We start from the raw sequence: 27,346 nt of genomic DNA on the forward strand, positions 1-27,346 counted from the left end.
TTATTCAGTTTTGTTGTCAGGACAATCCTGGCCTCATAGAATGAATTAAGTACTGTTCCTTTGTTCTCTACTCTTGTGGAACAGTTTGGGAAGTCCTGGGAGTAGATGCTCCTAATAGTTTGGTAGGTGTCAGACTCCATCCCAGTTGTGATGCTCTTTGTGAGGAACCTTTCACCACTGCTCACTCACACTGTTTGCAATGGGTCTGTGTAAATTGTTGGCATCATTTGGCTTTAGTTTTGGCAGGTCACATGAATTTAGAAATGTACCCAATTCTTTTAGGGCTCCAACCTGTTAAAATATAGTTTTGAAAGTATTCTCTACTAATCTTTGAAGCTAGATTGGGGTCTAATGAAGCACTTTCATTTTTCATCCTGGATTGTATTAATCTGGGACCTCTTTCTCCCTCTCTCTCTCCCCCTCCTTCCCCTCCCCCATTAAGTTTGGCTAGGAGTTTGGTGATTTTTTCAAAGAACCATCTCTGTTTAATTAATTTAATGTATTTTTTTTTAATTTTATGCTGTTACTTTAACCCCAGTTTTTATTATGCCCTTCCATCTGCTGAATTTATATTTGGCTTTTTTCTTGTTTCTCTATGACCTTGAAGTCATCACTAGGTAGGTCACTTGAGATTGTGCTGATGTTTTTCAATATAAGCAGATATAACTATAATTTTCCTCTTTGGACTGCCACGGCTATATCCCAGAGGTTCTGCTGGATTGGGCTCTCATGTTCATCTGGTTCCAGAAGATTTTTAATTTCCTCTCTGATGTCCTACATAACTACTGTCTATTCAAATGTGTATCAGTCATTCTCTCGGTATTCATGTGTCATCTCAGGTTAGTACTGCCATTGGCCTCCTACTTTATCACACTGTTCTGCTAGGATACAGGGACTAAAATCATATTTTTTTAAAAAAGATGTTATGTGGCGGATGATGTGACAAAATTTAGAGAGGAGTCTATGCATTACAAAGAAGAGTATCAATTCCCTGTCAGCTGGAATTATGTCACATGGGGTGATAATAAGTGTACGGGAATGCTTGCACAGGCATGGGTGTGTGTGCACACATGCATGCTATTGAATACAAGTCTCAGTGCTGGATGTGGGAATTCCTTGAGTTATTTATTGGCCAAGGGATGGGCCAGCAGATTCCCCAGACAATGTGGTTGCTGCCATTGGCCTTGGTTGCTTCCCAGAACATGGCGGGAAGACCCTACTGCTGAAGGCATCATACGATTTGAACATGGGATTTGGAGTGATTGAGCCTGAACTAACATGGAAACTTTTCCCCTGAGAACTAGCTCTCATAGTCTCCAAAGCTGCTTTGCAAGCTTTTAGTCAACGGAGAAAAGCAATCAATAGTCTTCTCCAGCTATGAAGGCTAACGGCAGCAATGACCATCCTGGCAAGACACCCCCAATTGTGCTCCTTTATCTTGAGGGGCAATTGGCAGCCCTCTGATGGGACTTAAGTTCTTCTCAATAGGTAGGAATTAATGTCTGCTACTATAAACCCAGCCTACTTCCCATGGCTGAAGAAGACATAAAACCTAGAGGAGTACATTCTACTGACGTTTCCCTAAACCCATATGTTTTTAGCCATATTCTACACACACCTTACATCCACTGTTAGGCACAGCTCTCTCCCCTCATCAAAGAAGCATCTTTCTGAAGCAGGGCAGACTATTAGTGAGAGTCACACCTGGTGAAAACACAGGGAATTAGTGTGTGGGGTTCCCAATCCTAGCAGATACATCTACAACATATAGTAGAGGGGATAGAATAATCCTAAGTACAAAAGGACCATTGTACTCAACATTAGGTGGTTGAGTGCATCAACATAGACAGGACCAGAGAAAATCCACCCAAGAACCTCTTAACAAGGTAGTTGTGAAGCCTAGAAGATGGCTCAGCAGTTAAGAGCACCGACTGCTCTTCCAAATGACCCAGGTTCAATTCCCAGCAACCCACATGGCAGCTCACAACTGTCTGTAGTTCCAGTCCCAGAGGATATGACAACCTCGTACACACAGTCAGACATGCAGACAATACACTAGTGCACATAAAAATTAATAAATAAATTAAATTTAAGAATGATGTATGTAACATTCATATAATCCCTTATTGTTTTGTGGTTCTTCTTGCTGTAGGTAACCTTTTTATTTATGTGTAATAATATAAATGTAAATACATATGTAAAAGTAATATGTAAAAACAAATAATACAAATATAAATGCCAAAAATAAAATAAAACCATAAAAACAATAAATAAAACAATGTAGTTGCATAAACAATGCCTGCATGATGACAACATTACCTAACAAGCCAACAGGAATGGGAACATTTTCCCAAGGCCCCATTAGATGAAGAACCAGCTACAATCAATGGGTGTTGAGAAAGAATCAGTCTTCTCCAGGGACCAGGTCCCTGATAGGTTGTCCAATCTCAAGCTATCAACCCTGAACATATGTACGTGCAAACAACCCTAAATGGACTCTGTAGGGTGTGTGTGTGTGTGTGTGTGTGTGTGTGTGTGTGTGTGTGTGTGTAACAATAATAAAAGAGGGGCTTGAGAATGGGAGGGCCATAGCAAGAGATGGAGAAGAAGAAGAGGGTGGAAATGATGCAAATACAGTACTCATGCATGAACGCTTAAAAAAATAAAAATAAACCAGAGTTATATGAGCATGTAAAAATAGGAAATAAAAATAGCCCAATTCAGTTAAATGCTTGTCATGAAAGCATAAAATTCTGTACTTGGTCCCCAGAACCCATGTTGATTCTTGGGTTTGGTGGCATGTAATTAAAAATAAAATCTAGCACCGGGGAGACAGAGATATGTTGATCTCTGGGGCTATTGTGGAGACAGTTTGCCCTAATCAGCAAATTTTAGGCCAAGTGAGAAACCCTGTTTCAAAACAAAACAATAAACAAAACACAAATCCCCACCTAACCCCAAATCAAATAAAACCAAAAACTGAGTGGTTTTCTCGGAAGGGACAATGCCTTAATTTGACCTTTGACTTCTACATATATGCACCCATGTGCGTGTTTATACGGCCACACATACACCTGCACACACACATGAACATGCACTCACATCAAAACGCTGTCAAAAAAAGCATTTTATTTATTGATTGATTTTTACTTATATCTGCATTTATTTTATGGTGAATTTATTCCCGTGCCCTCAGTCTTTGTTTCTTCAGTTTCTTCTGGGATACTTTTTCCTTCTGTGCCACCGCCTTCTCTGGCTTTGGAACAGTCTGCTCCTTTTCAGTGAGGATCATCTCCTCAATGTGGCAGGGGGAGCTCATGCGCGGGTTAATCCGGCCATGGGCTCTGTAAATTCGCTGGCGCATTTTAGGCGCCTTGTTCACCTGGGTGTGTTCAATGGCTGGAGAATCTACATCTAAACCCTTAAGTTCAGGATTACTCTGCATTTTTCAGCATGTGCAGCAAAAATTCAGCACTCCTTTTTTTGGCCACCGACCCAGAATCCAGTCCCGTTGTTTGGCCCGGGTGCACCTCCCGACTGCACCCTTATACAGCGGGAACAGCACGGCACACATTGCTTCTTTAAAGTGACATCTTTCAGATGCTTGGAGGCTTTTCGGATATGCATACCCTCGATGGCCTGGGCGTTTCCCGAGTGTTCTTAAAGTGAACATGATGATTTGAACCTCTTGATTTACATGATTTTGTAGGGTTTTCTGGGTCAAGTGAATAGTGAACCATCTTCACAGGTCACCTCTGGCTGCTTACAGGAAGAGGAAGCACCAAGAAAAGCAATTTAAAGTGAAAGGCTACACTACACTACACTACACTATACTATACTATACTGTATTATACACACAATGAATGAGATTGTGGTAATGGCATTTCAGAGCATCTTGCTTGTTGGGGAGACTGCCCAGTTTACTTGCCCCCTGGGAAACCACCCCAAGCCCGTCAAACTTCCTGTGTTCCAATACTTCTTTCTGCACCAGCTGCTATCTCCAAAGCCCAAGCTGCATAGGGTCTGCTGTTCTCACTTGAACGCAGCACCATGGTGTTTCTCCTCCTTCTTACAGTTCTGAGATTTTTAAAAATTAATTAATTTATTTGTTCATTTTACATCTCAATCAGTACCCCACTCCCTCCTCTTTTCCCAGTCCCACCCTCCAACCCACTTACCCCATACTCCCTTCCCCCTATTCCATACGAACCCACCCTGGCACATCAAGAGCATCAGGACTAAATGCCTCCTATTTCAATGAGGCAAGACAAGGCAGCCCTGCTAGGGAAACAGGATCCAGAGGGAGGCAATAGAGTCCTGGTCAGATGCAGCCCCCACTCCAGCTTGAGGACTGAGCTGCCCAGTAGCTTCATATGTGTAGGGGACCTAGGGCCAGTCCATGTGTGTTCTTTGGTTGGTGGTTCAGACTCTATAAGCCACCAAGAGCCCAGGTTAGTTGGCTATGTAGGTCTTCTTGTGGTGTCCTAGACCCCTCCAGCTTCCCTAATCCTTCCCCTAACTCTTCCACAAGACTCCCTGAGTTCCACCTAATGTTTGGCTGTGGCTCTCTACATCTGTTCCCATTATCTGCTGGATGGGGCCTCTCAGGTGATAGTTATGCTAGGTTCCTGTCTGTAAGGACAGCAGAGTATCATTAATAGCGTCGGGGGTTGGGTCTCTCCCATGGGGTAGGTCTCTAATTGGATCAGTCATTGGTTGGCCATTCCCTCTATCTCTGTTCCATCTTTTATCCCCGTACATCTTGTAGGCAGGACAAATTTTGAGGCAAGGATTATGCAAGTGGCTTGGTGTGCCCCTCCCTCCACTGGAAGTCTTGCCTGGTCACGGGTTGTGGCCACTTCAGTCTCACTATTGCCGACTGCTAGGAGTCTCAAGTAGGATCACTCCCATATCTTTCTAGAAGCCTCCCCCATCCCATCACGCCACAATCCACAGATCCAAAGAAGCTAAGTAACAAGGAGGGTGGATGGGAGGATGGTTGAGTACCACTAAGAAGGGAGAATAAAATAGACATGAGAAGTGGAGGAAGAGAGGACACTTGTTGAGAGGGGGTGGAGAGGGGGTCAAGGATGAGGAAAGCAGGGATGGGGAGTGAGAGGGTTGGGAGAGAGAAGGGAAATTGAGGTTGGGGCATCTCAGGGGCTAGCTGGAGACCTGCTCCAAGATCTTGTTGAGTAATGCACCCCTTGTCCCTGTGGGCTATTGAAAGGGTTGGCAGGGGCGGGGCGAGCACCGCAGATTTCCCTGTACTTTTCCTCTGCAGCTGTATCTGTGGGTTGCCTGGGATATGACAAAAGATAGAAGTGGTGGTTGGAAGGGAATGTGAGGTTTTGGAAATTTTTTGAGCCAAAGAAGACTCCAGAATGTTTAAATGGCAAATACAAGTGCCAGAGCAGGGTTGGGGGAAAGATTATTACTATGGAAAAGAAGAAATTAAAATGCAAAGATTAGGGAGAAGGACGGAAGTCATTGCTTAACTCATGTCGAAGACTGACTCTTCTGTGGAAGTAGGGGAAGAGGAAGAAAGGACAGATGCAGGCTCTGGAGGCTGTCTCACAGTGGTGGCCAGAAATGCTCCTCTAAAGAGATAATGGTCATGGTCAAAGACTGGCCCTGCTCCCAGCTGCACAACTGTTATATATGTGCAGATGCCCTAGATTCATCCCATGCATGCTCTTTGGTTGGCAGTCCAGTTTCTATGAGGCCCTGTGGGCCCAGGTTAGTTGGTTCTGTAGGTTTTTTGTGGTGTCCTTGACCCCCTGACTCCTACAATCCTTCCTCCTCCTCCTCTTCCTCCTCCTCCTCTTCCTCCTCTTTCTCCACAGGACTCCGGGAGCTCCACTTGATGTTTGGCTGTGTGTCTCTGAATTTGTTTCCATCAGTGGCTGGGTGAAGCATCTCAGATAACAATTATGCTGGGCTCCTGTCTACAAGTATAGCAGAGAATCACTAATAGTGTCAGGGGGTGGGATTCACCTCACGGCATGGGTCTCAACCTGGACCAATCATAGGCTGGCTCTTCCCTCATTCCTTTTATCTTTTACCTCTGCACATCTTGTAGGACAAATTGTTGGTCTAAAGTTTTGTGGTTGGGTTGGTGTTCCAATGCCTCCATTGAAAGTCTTGCCTGGTTACAGGAGATGGCCAGTTCAGGCTTTATATCTCCAATTGCTAGGAGTCTTAGCTAGGTTCACCCTCATAGATCCCTGAGGATGTCCATTGTCTTCAGTTTCTATCTCATCCTAGAGATGCTGTCCCCAATCCAGTTGTCTCTCCCAGTACTCTTTCCCTCCCTTCATCTCTCTGTTCCCCTCCCCATCCCAGTAGAATCCCTTTCCCCTAACTGGGCTGCCCTGTCTAGCGTCAATAGAAGAAGATGTGCTTAGTCTTACTGCAACTTGATAGGCCAAGGCTGGTTAAAATCCATAGGAGACCTCCACTTTTCTGAGAAGAAAGGGAGGAGGGGTGGATCATGGGAGGGGAGGGGAGAGGGAGGGGTTGGGAGGAGAGAAGCGAGTCAAAGCTATACTCGAGATGCAAAGTAAATAAATAACTTGATCAATAACTTAAAACAGAGAGAGATGAGGACTGCTTCAAAGAGCGGGCCAGTGAAATAGCAAGCTGAAATCTGCTGCACATGAATGGGATTTGAAATAGACGCTGCAAAAGTGAAGAGACTTGGCCAATATGGAACACCATGTTGAGACTGAAGGCACAAGTGTGGGCAGGGGGCGGAGAAAGGGGGGTTTCCTAATAGTATTCAGCAACTGGTTTAAAACAGATAGATGCAAATGAGGATGAGCCTTTTGTACCCATATGGGACAAGTGGAATGGGTCATGTTATCTAAGCTGGAGAGAGGAGGCAAAATGGCGCTGATGGGTGGAGAAGGCAGCAGATGGCATGGCCCAACTACGGGCTTGATGGAAGTAATTGAATGAGAGAAGCAGGAAGTGATGCAGGTGAGTGGCCTAGGGTGTGACAAGTCTGAGTGCATGGCCATGGGCCTGAGTGACCTAAACAAGCAGAGGTCAAGGTCTTTCAACATGAATGTCTTTAGGACTGTGAAATGGATTTTCTACATACAGGTTGACTTACCATGGAAGAAGTGTAAAGGGCTGTTCTAGATAGTACAGATGCTAAACAATGTCTTGTTTCAGTTCTCAATTGTTCCACCTAAAAAGAAAAACTCAAGAGTGCTCATTACACCTCAGTCTGTCTAGCATTCCATGCAGGCGGTGGAAGCACTTCAGACGACTACAAATGATCCTGATCATTGCATGCTCACTGGCCTGAGGGTTCGCTTAGCTATTATAATCCTTTTCAAATAAACACCCGCTTAATCCGCTTATGCTAATTTACTTGCACCTGAACAAGAAATATTGTTATTTTTTCATGTTTAACATTCAGTTTGGAGGAAAGCAAAGATGTATCCTCATATTTCACTGACCATAGATTAGAAGAGGCTTAAAACCACCCCGCTAACACTGGGTCTTTAATGGCCAATATGGTGTTTAAAATTCCCGGGTGCCACTGGAGAGAGGAGGCTGGTGGGTGGGTTAACTCATATCATTGTTGTTTAGCATTGAGTACCAGTTTTATTCAGTTATCCCTTTGAATGAACGGATCACCCTGGTAGCTTCTCTCTCTTGCCTCTATAGCTCTGTGCTTTTGCGATTTCACAGCTGCAACTGTTTCCTCTTGCAATGAAAAGTCTTTTGTGTTATCAGATAGCTTCCATCCTGCTGAAACTTCTTTTTTTCCAGGTAAGTAGACTCAGACCCATTTGTTCCATCTCTTCCCTCTTCTTGGGGACTGTTGCACACACTGTGCCCCCTCTTTCAGCCTCAGTCTAGCTCCTCTCCCAACCCCCACTTTCTCTGAGAGAAAGATGAGCTCAAGCGTGCATTGGCATTCCATCTCTTGGAGTCTACACCAAAGGTCACTATTCTGCTACACACTTGGGGGCAACTTGGTGACATCAACAGCAGTAACAGGAAACTCCGGGTGGGGTCTTCTCTACTGATTCATGTAGACTCAAAGCCCTAGAGCCCTGATCCATTCACAAGATGCCAGAACTCCAGCTGGATCTGGAGGCTAGCCACCCAAGTGATGTAATTCACAGGAAAGGAAATAGAAGCAGAGATGCCAGGAAACTCATCCAGATAATGGCAGAAACTGGGCTCCAATCCAGATCAACTCATGGCTAATCCAATCATCTTTGTATTTCCCCTTTAAACTAGTCTGTTCTTTTCCTTAGATAGCAAGGCCAGGATAATTTCTCAGCTCAGTTCTGTATATTTTAATTGTAAACATTCATTTCCAAACCTCAGGATAATAATAATAATAATGATAATAATAGTGATAATAATGAGAAGGAGAAGGAGAAGAAGAAGAAGGAAGAGGAGGAGGAGGAGGGAGAGGAGGAGAAGAAGAAAGAAGTGACTCTAAAGTTTATCTGTTATTGTGGGACATGGATTATAATAGATACAACATAGAAGAAAGCTCACCCAAGAAATAAAACTCTCGGTGTGTGCAACCTTATAACATTCATCAGGCTGCACCCTAAATTGGACAGGACAGCATCATTAATGCTGGGGCTCATAGAGAAGAGCAAGGAGAGAAAATAGCACAATTGCGCTGTCACTTCAAGCAGCAGCCCTCGCCTATGCTCACTCCCGCTTCTTTGTCTTCAGAACTTGTCATCAGGACTCTGTATTGTTTTCTGGAGTGGGTAGCACTCGCTAATCTCTCTCTGTGTTCTTAACATATGCAAATGACACCCAGTAATTAAAGTTCACAGGGAGCAAGTAATGCTCCTCATGAGTCGGGTTCCATGGTGGATTTTTTAAAAAAATGAAAATGGAAAGGAAAGACATCTGATAGACTCCACAAGTAGAAAGGGAATTGATTTCCTTTCTCCTAACAGCAAAGGAAAATCTAACTCAGATTCTATACCTGTAAAGGGAAGGTACTCCACAGACTAACATAACATAACATTAGCATATAACATAACATAGGGTATGTTGATGACCTGTGAGAATGCACTCAGGAAAAATCAGAGACACCAGTGGAAGAATCTGGGCCAGCATGCCTGCACAAACATGGATTGCCTTTGGGGGATGCACGGGGGGGGGGGGGGGGGGGGGGGGGGATGCACGGGTGGGTTGAGGGGGAAACAAGTCTGAACTTCTGCATGGAAGTCACCATTAGGAGCCCTTGCACACAGACACTGAGACTTCCTTGGGTAGCCTGCTTGTTCCTTGGGGTCTTGGCTGTACTTTGTACAGGCTGAAAACTCTGATGTCAGGAACAGCCATATGGGAAATGCTGGGTGTCCTGCTGCATTTCCATGCTTCGGGTGAGCCTGCAGAGGCAAAAAAAAAAAAAAAAAAAAATCATTTATCAGTGGTGTGCTGGCAGCTTGTGTGATGTCTTTTCAGCATTGCATCTTAATGGTCCTGGGTAGCCTGTCTATTTTTTATAGCTCTCCTCCTTTGCTTTCGCTGTGGTTTACTGTTAATTAAATCCATGCGTTATGGCTGTGGCTGATTCCATCCATCGAAGGGCAAGCCGGGTCAACTCAGCCACAGTGACTGGGCAATTGATGGCTGGCTTTATCTTCCAGGATCACACAGGAGAAAAATGCGCACATGTGGAAGTTAAGGGACCTGGTTCCAACCCTGCCTCTGCCATTCTTATTTACAGTAGCTTTACCCATTGTATTTTAATATTCTCCAGCTCTATCTGAGATCTGTGCAGTACAGACTTCCAGAGATGAGCCTGGACTTGTGATTACTGACGTGCATTAGATGTGTCCACTCAGGAACACTCTGTGATGAGCGTTATTGGTCAATGGGTTATTATAGGGACCATGTAGTCCCAGGGATAAAGTCTATTATCAAAGAAAAAGAAGTGCCCTCAATTTTGTTATCCATTTTATCTTTTGCATTTTTCTTTTCTCTCCAACCACAGAAGCAGATGCTTTCTTGGTCTAAACATCTCTCTTCAGGTCTGAGTCCTCAGTACAAATGTTCTCTCATCAAATGCCATGCTTTTAAGACGTTCAATATTCTTTCTTTCTTGAAATAACATTACCCAATGATTCACCATTCACTCCTATCTAAGTCATATTAGCACACATATCACTGACTCTATTGGAATATGTCTTATGATTTTTATATTTCAGACAAAAATATGAAGGCTTGAAGAGGGTAAACAGCTCAGTAAAAGTGGGGATTAATGCCCTTATCTCCTAATTAAATGTGAGCAAGCAGCAAGGACCTTAAAAGAGCTTCCAATTATTTTCCATGGCTTGATGATTTGATGATTCCATTTGTGTGTTGAGAATTTTTTCACAGATGACTGGTTTTTTTTTTTTTTTTCATTCTCAGATATTATGAGCTAAGTAGAGAATTAATCATCACTGGGCGGGGGGCTGAACTCATGACCCAAGGAAAGAGCACCCAGGCAGCCAGATACCCCTGTCACTGCCAGCTGGGCCACTGAGCAAATTGTAAATCCCCCTGGAAGACAAAAGGTAGTTCCCATAATGGCTGTGTTGAAGGCTGGGAGCTGCTAACATTGAATTTTTCCCTTCCCCAGGTTAGACTCTGAGCGATATCCGAGTCTACCATGTTCGGCTAAAGGCAGGCTCTCTTGCAGGATGGCCATGTTAATGAAAGCAGGGGCACCTGAGTGGTTTTTATTGTGGTTATTATTTTAAACTCTCCTCCTCTACACGGAGCACAAGATTTTTCCCCTTTTCACCATGAGGACCCTGAATGGCTTTTATAGATAAAACTTAAAAGGCCCCCCTTGGGTTTTTAAATTATTATTATTTACTATTATTGGATGTCTACGAAATACAGGTCATGCACCAAAATCCCTCTCCTCCCCCCAGTAAAATAAAACAAACTGACAAACAAAAAAATCTTGTCACAGAAGCTGTAGTGTATCACACAGTATAGCCTTTTGTCCACGTATGTTTACTTTCAAATGTTCATTCTACGAATCATGGGTCTGCTGGAGGCCTACACTATTGTTACTGGATCCTCACCGGTACTGCTGTCAGATATCCTGTTGTTGCTATGTGTCAGAAAGATTCTTAATCTTTGAATGTGCAGATCTGGCCCCTTCATGTGTTCTAGCAGGTAATACATGGGGTAGATTTTGGGGGTGAGGGTCACTCAGGGCCCTGGATCAGAGCCACTCCCTTGTCCTCGGGACAGGGCCTGCTCTCCTGCTCCTGTGTCCTCCAACCAGGGCCAGCTCACCCTCACCTGCTCCCATGTCATCAGGCAGGTTTTTTTTTTTTTTTTTTTTTTTTTCAATCTTGTTCCTGTGGGCAGGAATCCAAGTCAAGGGCCTGCTTTGGCCTGCTCGTTTTCTGATACTGGCCTGGGGTGGAGGTGGTGACAGACCCTGCTCCTGTGGGGTGCATGTGTTCACTACAGCCTTGAAAAGGAGTACAGACAGTTCGGTTTCTGGCTTTGAGACCCTGCACTGAAGGCTCCTGCAAATGGAAGTCAAGTCTGTCTATGTAGTGGACTTGGCTGGTCAGAGAGTCCAGGTAGGAATTTCCCCTCTGGAACTCAGTTTGTTCAAGTGCATGGAAATTCTTTGTACCCCTAAATATTCATATGGTTGTCTATGGAGACTGGCCCCAACATGTCAGGGGGCAAGCCTTGCTAAGCCTGAGGCCAAATGGTTTTTACAGAAATGGTAAACACCCTGTGCTCTGGAGAGTGGAAAGCTTCACCTGCATTCCTTTTCAAGGCTTCTTTCAGCATTACCTTTGTTCTTTGAACCTCGGCCCTTGGGCTTGAGGAGCCACCGGAAGTTCTGAATTCACACCTTGCTTTCATTCTGGCTCACCCTTCAGAGTAGTTGGACATCATGATGGAGACTAGACGTGCGCGTGTGCTTCCGGGAAGAAGAGCCGGACTTGGCCACAGGAGGTGAAGTGTGGCTCGAGGTTAGACAACACAGTGAACAGAAGTAAATGCTTCTAGTAAGTCTGGATTCCTAAATGAGCACTGGGCTCCTTGAGTATTAGATGATACATTCCTATTTGCGTCTTTTAAACGCACGGAAGATAACCTCAGAAGCACCACATTGCGTTTGCGAGGCACCAAGGAAAGAAAAGTCAGTACCCCACTTTGGATTAGTTTGGTCAAGTTTGAACTGCCCGCTTGTCTTCCTGTGTCTTCTGTGTGTCTGTATTTGTGGATTCTGGCTTGTCTATAGGATCTCTGCTGTGTGTGTATCTATCTATGCTGGCCTGGTGGCTAACTGTCTTGCTTTGTCTGTATTTATTGCACAACAGGGAAAGCATCCTAGGGGGAAAGAAAAAGGGATATTTTTTAAAAAACAGAAATAGCCTTAAAATTTTACAAAGGATTAAGTCACTGATTCCAACTGACCCCAGAGCACACTCAGTATTGCAAACATACCATTATCAATCAATATCTATTTATAATTTTTTTTTTTTACATTCATAGTGGCTATTTGTTGTAGTTTTTACTTGCTACCATAGCACACATATAAACATCCTTGCGTTGCTCTCTGGGTCAGGGGCATGAAAAAGCACATAAATTAAAATTAAAGCTATGCATCAGTGTAGGTTATCAATGCTAATTACATAGGAAAGCCAAGGCAAGTAAGGTTGGCTGTCACATTGTTCTCTTGAAGGCAGAATGAGCAAAATGGCTCTGCACCCATGGATAGCACATTAAATTTTAAATGACCTCAAGGTATATCAGTTTGGCTATGAGGTCCAGGAAAAGTTCCAGTCTCTTTAAATGTAAGAGATATTTTTATAAAATTCTACCACCATGCATGTTTATGAATTTTCTCCTTATCTTATAATTTTGAAGTCTTGTCATGTTATGTTCCCAAGATAGTTAACAAAGGCTTTATGGTACACCAAAAGAAAGGTGGAATCTAGCCACAACAGCAATCAAAATGTAAATATTTTTATATGCCAGTACTTCTGACTACTTTTTGAACCACTCAGTCCACACAGCAGCCCTGTGAAGTGGTACGATTATTATCCCAATTTTAGGTAGGGAAACTGAGGCACAGAAAGGCTCAGGAACCTGACCAAGGTCTCTCTGGTGGAAAATGATAGACCCAGGACTCAAAATGAGCACCCTGGCTTCTAGATCAGTGCTCCAGTGATGAAACAAGTGGACTGAGGTGACAAGGGGTAAAGGAGACACAAGTGCAAAGATTAGGGAACCAAAAAAGGTAGGGTGGCCAATTCTGAAAAAGGGGGGAATAGAAAATTTGACTCTCAGTAGTTCAGAGCAAGACTGAGTCTCTGAGACCAGCATGTCTTCTTTGTATACCTGGCAGTGCCTGAAATAAGGAATGTGGCACTAGAAGATTATAAGTATTGACTGAATATGCTATTGGCCTTTTAAAGCCAACTCTCCAATTCTGTTTTTCCTTAAGTCTCCTGGTTCCCTGCTATGACCATCTATAACAAGAGCTCTGGGGGCCTGGGGGCCTTGGTGGTATAGCTTCAGTGCCTCTCTTCCCCTCCACACTGACCTTCTGCTGAGGCAGTGGTAACTAGAGCTGTGGTCCATCCCAGGATGTGCTCAGTGGCTCAAGAAAGGGACTCACAGTATGAAGATGCTCATTCAGACTCTCTGTGCCTCTGATGCTTTGCTTACTGTTGCCAACCCATGCCGTCTCTGGGAGCGCGCATAGCCCTGAAAATGAAACCTGAGCACTCACTGCTCTACAGCTTCCCAGGTACCTCTGGGTCAGAGAGAGGATGCAGACCTAGAATCATGAGCAGTGAAGGAACCCTCACCCAGAAGTCTTCACTCTCTCCTCTGAAGAGCTGAAGCATTTTCCCATCCTTTAGTCGCCTTGTTGCTCTATTAAGACTTCAAGTACTACCCTTGAAGAGATATGGGAAGAGAACGGAAAGCTTTGTCTTGTCCCTGATTTCAATGGAATTGCTTTGAGTTTCTCTCCATTTAATTTAATGGTGGCTATAGGTTTGTTGCTGTCCTCTGAGAGGCTCCACCCAGCAGTGGATCAAAACAGACGCTGAGACTCACAGCCAAAATTTGGAAGGAGCACAGGGAACCTCGTGGAAGAGTAGGGAGAAGAATACAAGGACCCAGAAAGGACAGGATACCCACAAAAAGACCAACAGATCAACTAACCTGAACCCAGTGGGACTTGCGGAGACTGAAGCACCAACCAAGAACCATGCATGGACTGGACCTAGGCCCCCTACACATATGTAGTTGGTGGGCAACTTGATCTTCATGTGGGTCTCCTAGTGAGGGGAGTGGGTCTGTCTCTGACATGGACTCTTATGTCTGCTTTTAGATTACTTTCCCTGGTGAGGCTGTCTTGCCCAGCAGCAGTGGAAGAGGATACTCTCAATCCTGATGCAACTTGATTTTCTGGGGTGGGTTCATTGCAGGAGGAGGCTCCCCTTTTCTGAGGAGTAGGGAGAGATGGGGGATGAAGGAGGACAGAGGAGACTGGGAGGAGAGTACGGAAGGGGCTATGATAGGGATGTAAAGTGAATTAATAAATAATTTTTTTAAAAAAAAGGAAATAATTTCATTGGGATTGGATTATAGCGTCAGAGGTTTAGTCCATTATCGTCATGGCAGGAAGCATGGCAGCCTATAAGCAGCCAGGGTGCTAGAGAAGGAGCTGAGAGTTCTACATCTTCCTCTACAGGTAGCAGCCAGAGACTGTAGACCACACTGGGTATAGCTTGAGCATAGGAGACCTAAATGCCTGCCTCCACAGTGACACATTTCCTTCAACAAAGCCACACCTACTCCAACAAGGCCTCAACTCCTAATAGTGCTGCCCCCTAGGGGCCAAGCACTTGAACTCCTGAGTCTATGAGGCCATCACTATTCAAACCACCACACCTCTCCTTACAATTTAACATACACAGAAAAAGGAGGAACTCAAGAGTGGCTGGGTTTTGCTAAGGCCCATTACAGGAAGCCTATTTCCTTATGGTAAAGCAAGATATTTTAATGGATTTTCTTCCAACTTTATTTTTCTTCCTGTTAAAGAACTCTCTTCTGCTACTTGGTATTTAGTTAAACAAACAAACAACAATCTAAGTTGGTTAGAGAGTGACTCTCTCAACTACCAGGAAGATTTTAATATTACCAACTAGAGATTTTCTGATAAAGAATAAAGGTAGTCCCTTCCTCTAAGAGTCAATCCAACTGGGTCCATCAACCTCCTGGATAGGAAAGCAGCCATAAGGAAAGTTGCATGTTCCTACACAATTAGGAACATAGTACAGAGCCCACCTACACCTGTATATGGCTCATTGTCCCTTTGGCCACTGCTCACACTCACTCTTCAACAGTGTGGCCAACACAGTTATCCACTTGATAATCTACATAAAGACACAGGAAGTTTGCTGGCCTTATGTCCACTTGACACAAGCAAATTATCTGAAAGGAGGGAACCTCAATTGAGAAAAATGAGTTCATGAGAGCCAGATGTAGAGCATCTTCTTAATTAGTGATTGGTGGGGAGGGTCCAGCCCATTGAGGGTGTTGCCATGTCTGGGCTGGTCGTGGTCCTCGGTTCTATAAGAAAGAAGCCTGCGGACACTATTGGGAGCAAGACAGTAAGACGCACCCCTCTGTGGCCTCTGCATCAGTTCCTAGCTCCAGGTTCCTGCCTTGTTTGAGTTCGTGCCCTCACTGCAGGATGATGAACTGCTAATGCACCTGTGAGTGAAATAAAGCCTTTCCTCTCCAAGTGGTATTGGCCATGGTGGTGTTTCATTACCCTAACTAAGACAGGCACCGTCTGTTCTACATCAGGAGAACACGTTTGTTCTCTACCCTGTAGAAAGGATTTCCCATGTACACACTGCTCAGTGGGTCATTTGCTGTGAGTTATCCTTCAATCTAGATGTCATTGACAGGTCTGGTTCAGGAGGAATGTAAGCCTTGGTGGCCTTGGTGTCTGTCACAAGCCCCACTCCACACTGAGAGGAGACTAAGGAGAAAAGGAACAATGCCATAACTCTTAGAGACAAGGCTGTCTCCCTGGCTAGGAGTAAGTCTGTCTGAGATGCAGACAGAACATTAGGATGTTTCCAGGCTCCAGGCTCTCTCAATAAAATGGTTGAAAGACTTCATTCCTGGGTTTTGCCTGTAAGAGTCAGAAGGGCAGAAGGGCTGTCTGCACATTCTCACCTTGAGGGAGTTCTTTCTTCCACGATGGCTCCGTTAGTAAGGTTGAAACTCTCACCCTTGAGAGTGTCTCCTGCTATTCTGTAATAATTGCTACCTGTTTTTTTTTTTTTTTTTTTTTTTAAACACCATGCTTGGTGTTGTTTAGATTTCTGAAGCAATATAATGAGACGGGAGTCTGACCTTCAACAGATGCCACTGTGGTTATTAGCACACACACACAGTGAGGGGCAGTTTCTCTCCTGAAGTTGAGGAGTCTGCCAGGGTAAAAAGCTGCCGGTGACCCTTTTTGTGGGTGGGGTGAGGAACTTGGACATGAGGAAATTGAGGGGTTTGGGAGTGAGGAAATTGTTGCAGCCATAGTGAACTACACAGCTCTCCTCCTTGAAACTGTTTGCCAAAGATGAGGCAGACTATGGTGGGAAACAGGCTGTCTCAACAGACACTCCCCTCTGGGCTGGGCAGTCGGGTTGAACATGTAATTTCCTGAGAATTCTGTTTTTACCACTGAGGCCCTCTATCAGGTGTTACATCTGAAGTCATTTGACAGAGAGTACGTGGACTAAGGGGTCAAGGGGAGGCAGAGTGAAATCCTGGAACCAAGGATGGTAACAGTAGATAGAGGCTTGACGGTCTCCATCATCACACTGTATGGATTGGGTAAACCATTTTCCTTCAGTTTTAGTAAGGAGGTGGTAGGGATAACACAATGACAGCTTAAACCAGACAAAATCCAAGTAGGGAGAATAAGAGGCAGTGGACCTCAATGGTATGAAACCTGGTATATGTATGATATATATTGACGACACTCCAAGACAGCTCCATGCCAGTAGTATTTAACCAACACAAAGTGGGCTTGATGAGAGTGGGAGGGGGGAGGAAGGTGTTGGAAGTTGGGTGGATAGGTTTAAGAAATATCGTGTGAGTCTTTCCTATCAAATACTAATCTTCCTCTACCTTGTAAGACTCTCATGCAAATGTTCCCCTCCCCCGACCACACACTATTATGAGGACCCAACCAGACACTTAGACATAGTCTATAGCAAATTAAGAGTCTTTATTCAAACTATTTGGAACTACATTCAGCTATTCAAGACCTAAGTGTAACACCAAGCATTTGAAAATAAAGGGCAAAACCCACATTCTGTTTTTTGGCTCCATAGCTGCAGGGGGGAGGTTTTAAGCAAGCAAGAATTTTAACAGAGTCTAAGATAAGTGGTTAGCTGGAAGGAAGAGGTATTTGCTTAAGGAGGCAGTTTGTCAGAAGCTAAGGTAAGTTAGGTGGGGCATCTTGACTTTGGGTTCCTAGAATGGAGTTGCATAACTTCCTACGATACTTCCTGTGGAGGGGTTGGTCTGGTTGCTGCCCAAATGAGCAGACTCATGAACCCCAAAATGATGTTTGTAACCTTGCCTAAAAACTTATACCTGTTTGAGTAATAAAAAATCCAACACACCTGGGCAGGGCAAATGGAACAGACATAGCTAAGGTTTATGGCCTTTGAGAACAGAGAGGATCTTAGGAAGAGCCAGCAGAGGAAGAGGAGAAGGAAGGAGGCTGCCATCATGAGTGAGGTGGTGAAAGAGGCACATGACTGGCATGGATGGAGAATTTGGTGCAGATGAAGAACTTCAGCAAGAATTTGGGATTATGGATGAGAGGCAGCTCAATAGAAATTATTAGGAGCAGATGGCATGGGATGGGGCAGGGAGACATGGAAGGTAGTTTAGAGGATTAATATCTGTCCTGCCCCAGGTGAAGCAAGGCTATTTAAAAATATAACAGGTGTCCATGTTTTTATTGGTTGATAGTGGGTTAGAAAATACCACTGTAATAATTATAGGGCTAATAATAAACATTTATTATTCCCTACCTTTAAATTAACAGTAGCAACTTTCCATCAAGGGGATCAAATTCTAGGTAAACCTGAGATGGCCTCAGCAAGAATATGACATGGAGGGACCTCTGCAATGACTGCCCTGTCACATCCCTCACTGGTTTTTATACTCAAAAAAAAATTGTTGACTCATCCTGTTTTAGGGGGCATTGTTGGTCCTAAGGATCAGTAGCTTAGCTGAATTTATTCTCTATTTGATGTAGTTATCCATGCAATTGTGTGTAGAGAGTCCCACCATAAGCTAGAGCAGGATAAAAATAAACTGCCTGACTAATGCTGACAATAAAAATGGTCAGCTATAGGAACCATGGGAACGGAGACTAATACCAATTATCTGGTTTCTGTCTCCTTTCTTTGAGGTTTTCCCTGATCATGGCAAGGTTTTCCCTAAATACCCCTGACTCATTGGCACAGAAACTGCATGTTTCTCCTGAGGTCATGGAAAGTCCTCCCTGTTTCGCACATACAAAAGGAGATTGAGCATCCTTCAGTTATGTAGGACTACTTTAGCAAGGGAGTCAACTTGGCTCTCTGTCCTGGAAATAGAACTCTCCAAATGTCCTAGGTCTAAGTCTCTCTGGGAACAGAGTCCCCTAAAGTTTTGGTTCCCAACAATCAAGGCTGAGGCACCTATGGAAGTTGCAATGGCTATTCCTGCCCCTAGTGGCATCGAGATCAGAATTGAGGCCTGTTTGACCCTCATTAACATTGAGTCAAGGCCAGTAGGAGCTTTCCTTTCTTCTCCATTATAGGCACATACGTGGGGGATAACATAGATCAGAAAATATATAGTGCGAGTGTGACTCCCTAGTGACTTAGAGGAGGTACATTTAGTCAAGCCACTTCAGGAGCATGGAGGGATATGAAGTCCTCAAGGCTAGCTTTTGTTCATTGGGCATTTGACCAAACCTTATAAGAGGAGGGAACAAGATGGTAATTTGAGGACAAGATACAGATACCTTATCCTTGGCAGGACCATTGGCAGGGCAGGCATAAAATTGTAGTCCCTGTAGTGTAGGCTCAATTTTCTTAACCAATATATTTTATTAACAACTTAGTGACCGAGCATAAGTCACTTATAACCTAACTAACCAACCAAAACAATAGGAAATGAGGATTAATAGACACAATAACAAAACCATAAGGATATCAGTTCCAAGGACTGGTTCTCCTGGCAGAATCAGCAGGATTTCTTCTGCTGGAACCTTGAGTAACCAGAACCAAGAACCTCAGCAGGAGCCAGAGCCCCGAAGCCTTCCCTCGAGTGGTTCTCTTTAGGAGCGTCTGGAAGTGCAGCGATGAACAGCCAAAAGGATCCCAAGTCTCCAAAGGCCCTGCCTCCAGGTCTGGGCTCATTTATATATCTCCTCCCAGAGTCTGTTCATGTGATCTTCTCAGCTGGCAACAATTAAGCTCCTGCACGAGGTGGTTGCTCTTCTAGTGGATTAACCTCACCTGTTCTCTCACAAGACCGTTCCAATCCCACACTTAAGATCCTAAAAAACAGGTTTATCTTTCCTTCACTGAAGGCCCTTTTTTAGCCAGTCTTCTCTACTGCCTGCGTTGATAGCTCCTGTCCCTCCCTAGAACCTCACAGTTTCACCTCTGGTAGGGACAGAAGAGAGCAGAGGTCCACCTGAAAGTTTCTGGATTTTCTTATGTTCAGATCTGGGGTGGATGAGGAATATGTACTCTGGGTTAGTAAACTCTGGTCAGTCTTATGTTATCCTTAAGGTGTCCATGGTCCAACTGATTGTCTATCAGTGGCTTCTTCTTCTTCTTTTAAATTGGGCATGATGAATCCAGAGATGACAACCACCCTTTCCCCGCAGTTGGGGGTGGTGAGAATACCTGGGTAGGGGCCCTTCCTGACAGGTTCCAGGGTACAGGCAGGGATCCTCTTTATCCAAACCAACACTCCTGGGTGGAGCTGGTGGGTGAAGGAAGTTGGCAGGACTCCCTTCACTGTCAGTAGCATGGTGAGCTCCCTGCAAAGCCTGCGAAGGACTTGAGAAGGATGTGGCTACACACTTCTGCCTGGGAGAATCTCTCAGAGTGTCAGCATGGTTGGAGGTACCTCACAAACACATTTCAAAAGGAGTGAGCCCCTCCTGGAAAGGAACACATTAGGCCCTGAGCAGGGCAAGGGGAGGAGGTTGGCTCAATTTTCAAGTTTCCATGACCAATTTGGTCAAAGTCTCCTGAAGCATTCTATTCATCCTTTCTACCTGACCTACAACCTCTGTGGCCTATATGGGCAATGTAATTTCCAATTAATATTTTATACCTTTTTATTTTTAGGTTTTTGAGATACTTTGGTTATGAAGGCCAGGCCATTATTGAACCCCAAAACTAGAAGCAGTCCAAACCTAGGAATTATTTCCTAAAGAAGTTTCTTAGTAACTATGGAAGGAGTCTCTGTTCCCATAGGGTAGGTTTCCAGCCATCCTGAGAAGTTGTCTACAAATACTAGCAAGTATCTATAGCCAAAAAGAGTAGGCCTTTTAAAGCCTTTTAAAGGCAAAAACGAGTTCTATTAGCTTGCTTGGTAGCTGCATGAGGTAAGATTTGTGTAAGCAAGCAGTTTAACAGAAGTTAAGTTAGCTGGGGCATCTTGACCTCAGGTTCCTAGGGTAGAGTTAGGTAATTTTCCTTTGCATGCCTTGCACTGTAAAACATGTGGTAAGATATGTTTATATGTTTAAAGATCTAGTTCAATCCCTGACAAACTCTCTCCCTCAACAGCAATTCACTCTACTTTTTCTGTTGAGAGAAGTCCCCAACCTGGCCTCCAGCGTTTCCTCCTGGGTAATTTACATATGAAAGTAGAACTTGATATTCAAACCCAAGGCTTCAAAAACATCAAGAGAGTCCTCTTTCTTTCTTTATTATTATGTATACAATGTTCTGCCTGCATGTACCCCTGTAGGCCAGAAGAGGGCATCAGATCACATTACAGGTGGTTATGAACCACCATGTGGTTGCTGGGAATTGAACTCAGGACCTTTGGAAGAGTAGGCGGTGCTCTTAACCACTGAGCCATTTTCTAAATGGCAAAGAAGTCCACAGTCTGGACATTTCTACCTTTGCAATCTGCAGAGGCAGCTAGCTGGCTGTCTTCCAAACTTGGCCCTCACTAGGCTTGTAAGCCACAGCGGTTTTCATGCACGCACAGAACCAAAGACAAACAGGATCTGAGAAAAAGGAAGATGCTATGAGCCAGTAGATGAGCACAGTGCACATATTCCAAGTTAGTTACTGCAATCCAGAGGAACAGGATCCAGAAATACTGCCGGGGTTTATCAGCTTTGGATTTCTCTCACAGACATCTTCTCATACTGCCTCTTGTACAATCTTCAGAACCTCTGGCACAAAGGGGTTGCTGTGACAAGACAGCGCTGGTCTAGCCCAGTTTCATAGTCTGTTCCCCAGGCATGGAGGAATTTCCAGCTCTGAGTGCCAAGTTGGGGTTTTACTGTGGTCCTCTGACTCTAGTACCCTGTGCCAGCTCACAACAGGCTGCTCTCCAGGCAGTGAGGTGGGTACAGACACAGCAGGTTTTGAAATAATAAAGACCCAGGTTCAAATTTTACCTCTATGTACTTGCCTGCAATTTAAGGCATGGTTTGCTAGCTCTGGATGGGTTCACTTGCAAAATCTCACTGTTAGAGAGAAGTTCTTTTGGGCCATGAGAAAAGAGACCAGGACTCACATTTTTATGTCTGGGCAGAGCAAACTTGACCTCTGGTCCATGGGGGTCTTGTCAGGAGTGGGACACACCAGGACTGACAGCACAGCTGGTTTTGACTCTAACTCAGGTGTAGACTGTGTCTTTCCCCCTTTGTCTGGGGTCTGACTTCACAGCTTAAAGACTACATATATATATCTGTGAAGGAAAGAAATGAAGTCTGCATGGGGTCAACCACTTAATTCACTTAAGTTCCCAGAATGTAGCAGGGCCTTTGAATAAACAAAGGAGTTAGCAGATACATAGGGGGCCTTAAAATATTTGCACACAAGGTGGAGGAGATTAAAAAAAAGATTTAAGGGTTTGTTGTTGTTGTCGTTGTTGCAAACACAAGTTTTATAGTGTTTGATAGAAAAGACCCGTGTTTAATTTTTTTTTTAACACCAGGATCATTTCCCTATTTGGGGGCTTGCATTGCAGATTTATCTGGGATACACAACCTCCTCCAATTCTCCTCAGATCTCTACCAGGTCACTAACATTTATTGGGGCAGGTACTGTTACTCAGGCACCGTTTGCTCAGTCACCAGGCACTCCTTTAATCCAATCCTCACACTAGTGCTTTGCTTACAATAAAAAATTATAGGAAAACGAAACGAGTGGTCCACAAACAGGAGCGCCTTGAACGCAAACCAGAACTGGACACTCTGGCATTCCTGCGTGGCCCCTTAACACAGTAATGGGACTGGCCCTTTAACCCAGTGGAGAGCCTCTGCTGCCGTCTGCCTTTCCAACGAAGAACTGTTCCGTGCTCTTAGGAAACCGAAAGCTAAAGCCAGGAAATGGAAACTGAAACTATTCTCTCTCTCCCTGCCCTCCCCCACCCCTCCCAGAATTGAGCCAGACAGGGAGCTGCTCACTAACCTGGGTCCTTAGCTTCTACCTCCGAGAATGCCGGTCTCCGATTTCAGTACATGGATGCACACATTTCAAGAACTGATCCAGGAGGAGGAACCCGGGAACAGGTGGACCCTGCAGTTGAATAAGAGCATTGTACCAGATGAGGTGGCCCTGGGATGGAGGCAGTACCAGCAGACAGTACCTGGCAGGTGAGTGGAGTCTGGTCCTCCCGAAGACCCCACTAAGGTGATGCAGCTTACTATAATAAAAGAAAGAACATATGTAGCTAGCTAGAGTGCCCAGTCTCTTTGTGGTCATGAAGCTGCTTAGGGTCCCCTGAATTCTCCAAGCCTCCATTTTGGTTTGCTTGCTTGCTTTCTTGCTTGCTTGTTTTTGGGTTTTTTTGTTTGTTTGTTTGTTTGCTTTTGTTTTGTTTTGGGGACGGTGTTTCTCTGGGTAACCCTAGCTGTCCTAGGCTCTCTAGATCAGGCTGGCCTCAAACTCAGAGATCCTCTGCTTCCCGAGTGCTGGAATTAAAGGTGTGCGCCATCGTGTTTAATGTAGAAAGTTTCTTGTCCTTCCAGGTCTCCTTACAAAAGCATTTCAGGAGTCCTTGAAGAGTACCCCCAAGGTCCACAAAGCCTTCTCTCTGGCTCTCTTTTACCGGATCCCCAGGCAGAAAAGGCCTGGCTTTGTACCCATCGGCTCACCCTTCTTACCAAGAGAAAACATAATAAAAGACATAAAGTGGAAAAATGCATTTATTGACAACGTAGGTCCAAACAGGGGGCACAGCTGTTCGTAGTCTGAGTCTGCCTTCCGTGTTGCAGTGTGATAGTTTATAGAGGAGATGACACGTGACCTGCCACGGGCATTGTTACCAGAAATGTTGGCGTGGCCTGGTATAACTGCCAGATGCTACCAGGGAAAGCAAGATTCCTTCTGTGGGTCCTTAGTGGACACTCAAATGGAAGCTTGAGGACAATTTTATTAGAATTTAAAAAGAAAAAGCCACAGAGTGGGCAAACTGTAAATCTTGGCAGCTGCCTGGAGGAGGAGGCTATGCTGTGTGAGTCAAGGTGCCGCGGAGCTACATGGAGGTAGACAGCTACACAGCAGGGGTGGGGCATGGAGAGAGCACGTAGCACGGCCAGTGTCGCAGAAAGCATGCTTAGAACAGGGGCAGGAAGGAGAAAAGGGAATGGTATGCTTTTCTGAGTAACTCAGAAAAGTGACCAGACTTATGAACCCAGGCAAGGAGAGTTGCCATGCTGGGTGATGTCAGCTCCTGCCATATGGAGCAGGAATCCTGGGAAGGGAAAGTACAATAGCGTTAAGAGGACATTTCACCTATTTCTAGCGTGGCATGGGGTGAACCTGTCTTTTTAGAACCTCCTTCCTGAGGGCTGGTCAATTGGCCAGGTGCTTGGCTGGTCCAGTTGAAATGTTAAATACCCACTTGGCCAAAGATTCTATTCTCTTGACCAAAAGTAGTTTGCTGTTAATGGGCCTGTGTTGCTATTCTAAGGCATAGTTTTAGTTCTCAGCACATACAGGGGTCAGAGCAGCTAGTCTAGGGCAGGCCTTATCCGGTCCCAGAGTGGTATTTCCTGTGGAGCGGGAACTGAAAAGAAGAAAACAGGGGTAGGGGTGGGGAAGGAGAGATGGCTCAGCGGGTGAGAGCACTGGTTGCTCTTCCAGAGGTCCTGAGTTCAATTCTCACCACCCACGTGGTGGCTCACAGCCATCGGTAATGGTCTCTGACTCTGTCTTTTCATGTACATGAAAACAGAGCACTCATATACATAAAATAAATAAATCTTAAAAAGAAAACCATGAATGTCAAGGGCATTTCCTGTGCTAGCCCTTACCAGTCCCTTCAAGCTGCAGCAACTCTCCTGGCCTCACCCCTGCTTGTTACTAGCTCCTAAGAGAGAAGGCTAAACCCCAGCACAGGGGAGTCTCTGAGGAATACCCTTTACTTCTTGGCTATGCTCCCTGTAGTCCCAAGTTAGCACCAGGTTTCCCTTCCTTGTCAGGGAAGTCAAACCTTCTTTTCCTAGAACCCTGGGGCCTTTTCTAGGGCACCTTTGAACCCTCAGTTCTTTTCTTACCCTTTCAAGGGTACCTGCCCATCCTTGCCCTACCTCCAGCATACTGTGCTCTACCCCTTATGCACTCTCCACTGTAGGTTTCCATGTTCTAATGTGTTAGTCATGTTGTTCCTTAGAGGTGACGCTCTGTAGTAGGTACATGAATAAAGTTGGTTTCAGTGACCTGGAGTGAAAACAATCCTTTGCCACTTGTACTTTATATCCCAAGCAAGTTGTGTGCATATACATTTTAATATCTACTTTTTAAAAAAGTTCAACAATACCCATGAGGAATGGCATAATGATAAAAGGAAATGACACTTGAAAGGCATCAATATTGTGTGTCTCAAAATACATGCTTTATAGAAGGTTCATGTTATTGTAATGATGAAGAAAGTTTGTTGCACATAGTAGCAATTTTCTTCTTCTTTGTTTTTTTGTTTGTCTTTTTATTTGTTTTGGTGGATTTCTTCTTCTGAGACAGGGTTTCTCTGTGTATCCTTGGCTGTCCTGGAACTCACTCTGTAGACCAGGCTGGCCTCGAGCATAGAGACCTTCCAGGACTCTGCCTCCCGAGTGTTGCCATTAAAGGCCTGTGGTGCACCATCACTGCTTGGCTAACAATCCTCGTCCTGCTAAGACTTTCAGAGAGGCTTTTCTACCAAAAGCGGGGACTCAGTAGCAACAGAAAAAGATCTAAAGATCTAAAGCACAGTGACTCTATTTGTTGCTTATCTGTGGCCATGTCACTCAAAACCATATGATGTTCTCCACAGTGAAGGAGATTCCTAGAACTCCTTAGCTGGCCATTTCCTCTCAGGTGAGTGGTCATCCAAGGACACTGCAGCCTTCTTTTTTCTGCCTACAGGTTCCAATGTTCCATCTGTAACAGAGGTTGGTCTTCTGCCCAAGTGAAGATCTTGTGCCACATGTACAAGGAGCTATCTCAGGGCCGGGTCCTCATGAGAATCTTTGCTCAGAGGTGCCAGAAGTGCTTTGGGTCTCGGTTTGAGGATCCTGAGTTCTCCACAGAGACCATCAACAGGATTCTGAAGAATCTAGTCAATTATATTCTGCGGAGATACTATGGACACGGCTTCAGGAACATACCAACGACACCAAATGCGTGTTTGGATGAAAAGTTGTTTGTGGATGGGCCCCATGACGCATGCAATTGTGAGGCATGCGCTCTTGGCCGCAGTGGAGGGTGTGCCTTTAAACCCAAAGCAAAGCTGCCCAAATCCCCATCTCCTTCACCAAAGAGTCACAGTTCTTTTCCACCAAAGAGCTGCTACTCTTCACCTCAGCCTGGGAATATGTCTTCTGAAAGGCTTTTTCAGGAACGCACAGAGCCCCGTGACTCAAGTATATCACTATTAGGTATTTTGGCTATTGCTGCAGTTACCATTCTTGGTCTTATCATCAGATAATAGGTTTGTGGTCTTTTTTAATTCTATGGTTATCAATAAAATGGATATCATTTTAATATGGCAGTGAAAGATTTGCTACCAAGCAAGGCCAAGCATATAGCATAAGCCTGGTTTGGTGGACATGCTCTGAGAATAACCTAAAACACAAACAAGACCAATGCACAATAGATCCAATAACAAATGTGTATTGGATTGCTGAAGGATCTGCATGCACTTGCTCACTTATTGTTAATCAAGCTCTGTTGATTAAATCTTGATGAGAACTAACGGTCACAAGCAATGTTATTGCAAATGTACTGTGACACTCTCCTCACCCCAGGTTCCCTTACTCTAACCCCTAGAACTTGTAAATAAGCTATATTTGTTGGAAGAATGGACTTTGTAGACATGATTAATTAAAAGATCTTGAAGTAAATTGTCTTGCTTTATTGGGATGAGTAATAACAGTAGGGCCTGTCTTGTTTTTTAATCAGGATCCACCAAAAGCTCAAAGATGAAGGCTTGTTCTTAGAGTAAAGGTGCTATGAGAGGTAGCCAAAACTTTAGGACATGGGCTTAAGGGGCTGAGGGTCGTTAGGGCACCATCTTGTAAGCATATTGAGCCCCTCAATCTGTCCCTTCTCGTCCTTCTTGGTCACCATGAGGTAAGTATCCTTGTCCTCCCAGGATGCACCTCCCTGCCTTAACACGGGTCCCCAAACAGTAGTCAAGTCACCATACTAATGCCTGCAACCTGGAGCTCAAAGAAATACTTCTCAGATATTTTGTCAGAGCAAAGGAAGTCCATGGACTATATGGCCTCATAAGAGAGAGGCAACAGGGCCAACAGGAGGACAAGAGGTTTGAGGATCGCAGCAGAGGTTGCAGAGATGTACTTAAAAAATGAAGGAAAGGCTTGCCAGTAAAGTTACCAGGTAACTTCTCAAAGTTCTAGCAGCAGAAATGAGCTCTTCCTTGGAGCCTGCCATCACATGGCTTTAAACTTTAAGTATGTTTCATTTATTTTTAGAGAGTGGGTATGTGTATATATGTGTGTGTGTGTTTATGTAGGTATGTAGGTATGTGCATATGTGTGTGAATGTGTGCTTGCATATGTGTGTGTGTG

At 44.5% G+C, this 27,346-nt stretch overlaps 1 protein-coding gene and 1 pseudogene across 1 annotated transcript; one reads left to right on the forward strand and one right to left on the reverse strand.

Moving 5' to 3' along the window:
- Nucleotides 1–3,178: 3,178 nt before the first annotated feature.
- On the reverse strand, nucleotides 3,179–3,740 carry LOC127193072 (60S ribosomal protein L17-like; annotated as a pseudogene).
- Nucleotides 3,741–22,701: 18,961 nt separating this feature from the next.
- Nucleotides 22,702–26,466, forward strand: Rtp4 (receptor transporter protein 4). Its single transcript, XM_051150783.1, has 2 exons — nucleotides 22,702–22,927; nucleotides 25,680–26,466. Exons 1-2 carry the CDS (start codon nucleotides 22,770–22,772, stop codon nucleotides 26,239–26,241), a joined length of 720 nt encoding a protein of 239 aa, XP_051006740.1. The 5' UTR covers nucleotides 22,702–22,769; the 3' UTR covers nucleotides 26,242–26,466.
- The last annotated feature ends 880 nt before the right edge of the window (nucleotides 26,467–27,346 follow it).

Source organism: Acomys russatus, chromosome 8, assembly GCF_903995435.1.
Source record: "Acomys russatus chromosome 8, mAcoRus1.1, whole genome shotgun sequence".
NCBI lineage: Eukaryota > Metazoa > Chordata > Mammalia > Rodentia > Muridae > Acomys > Acomys russatus.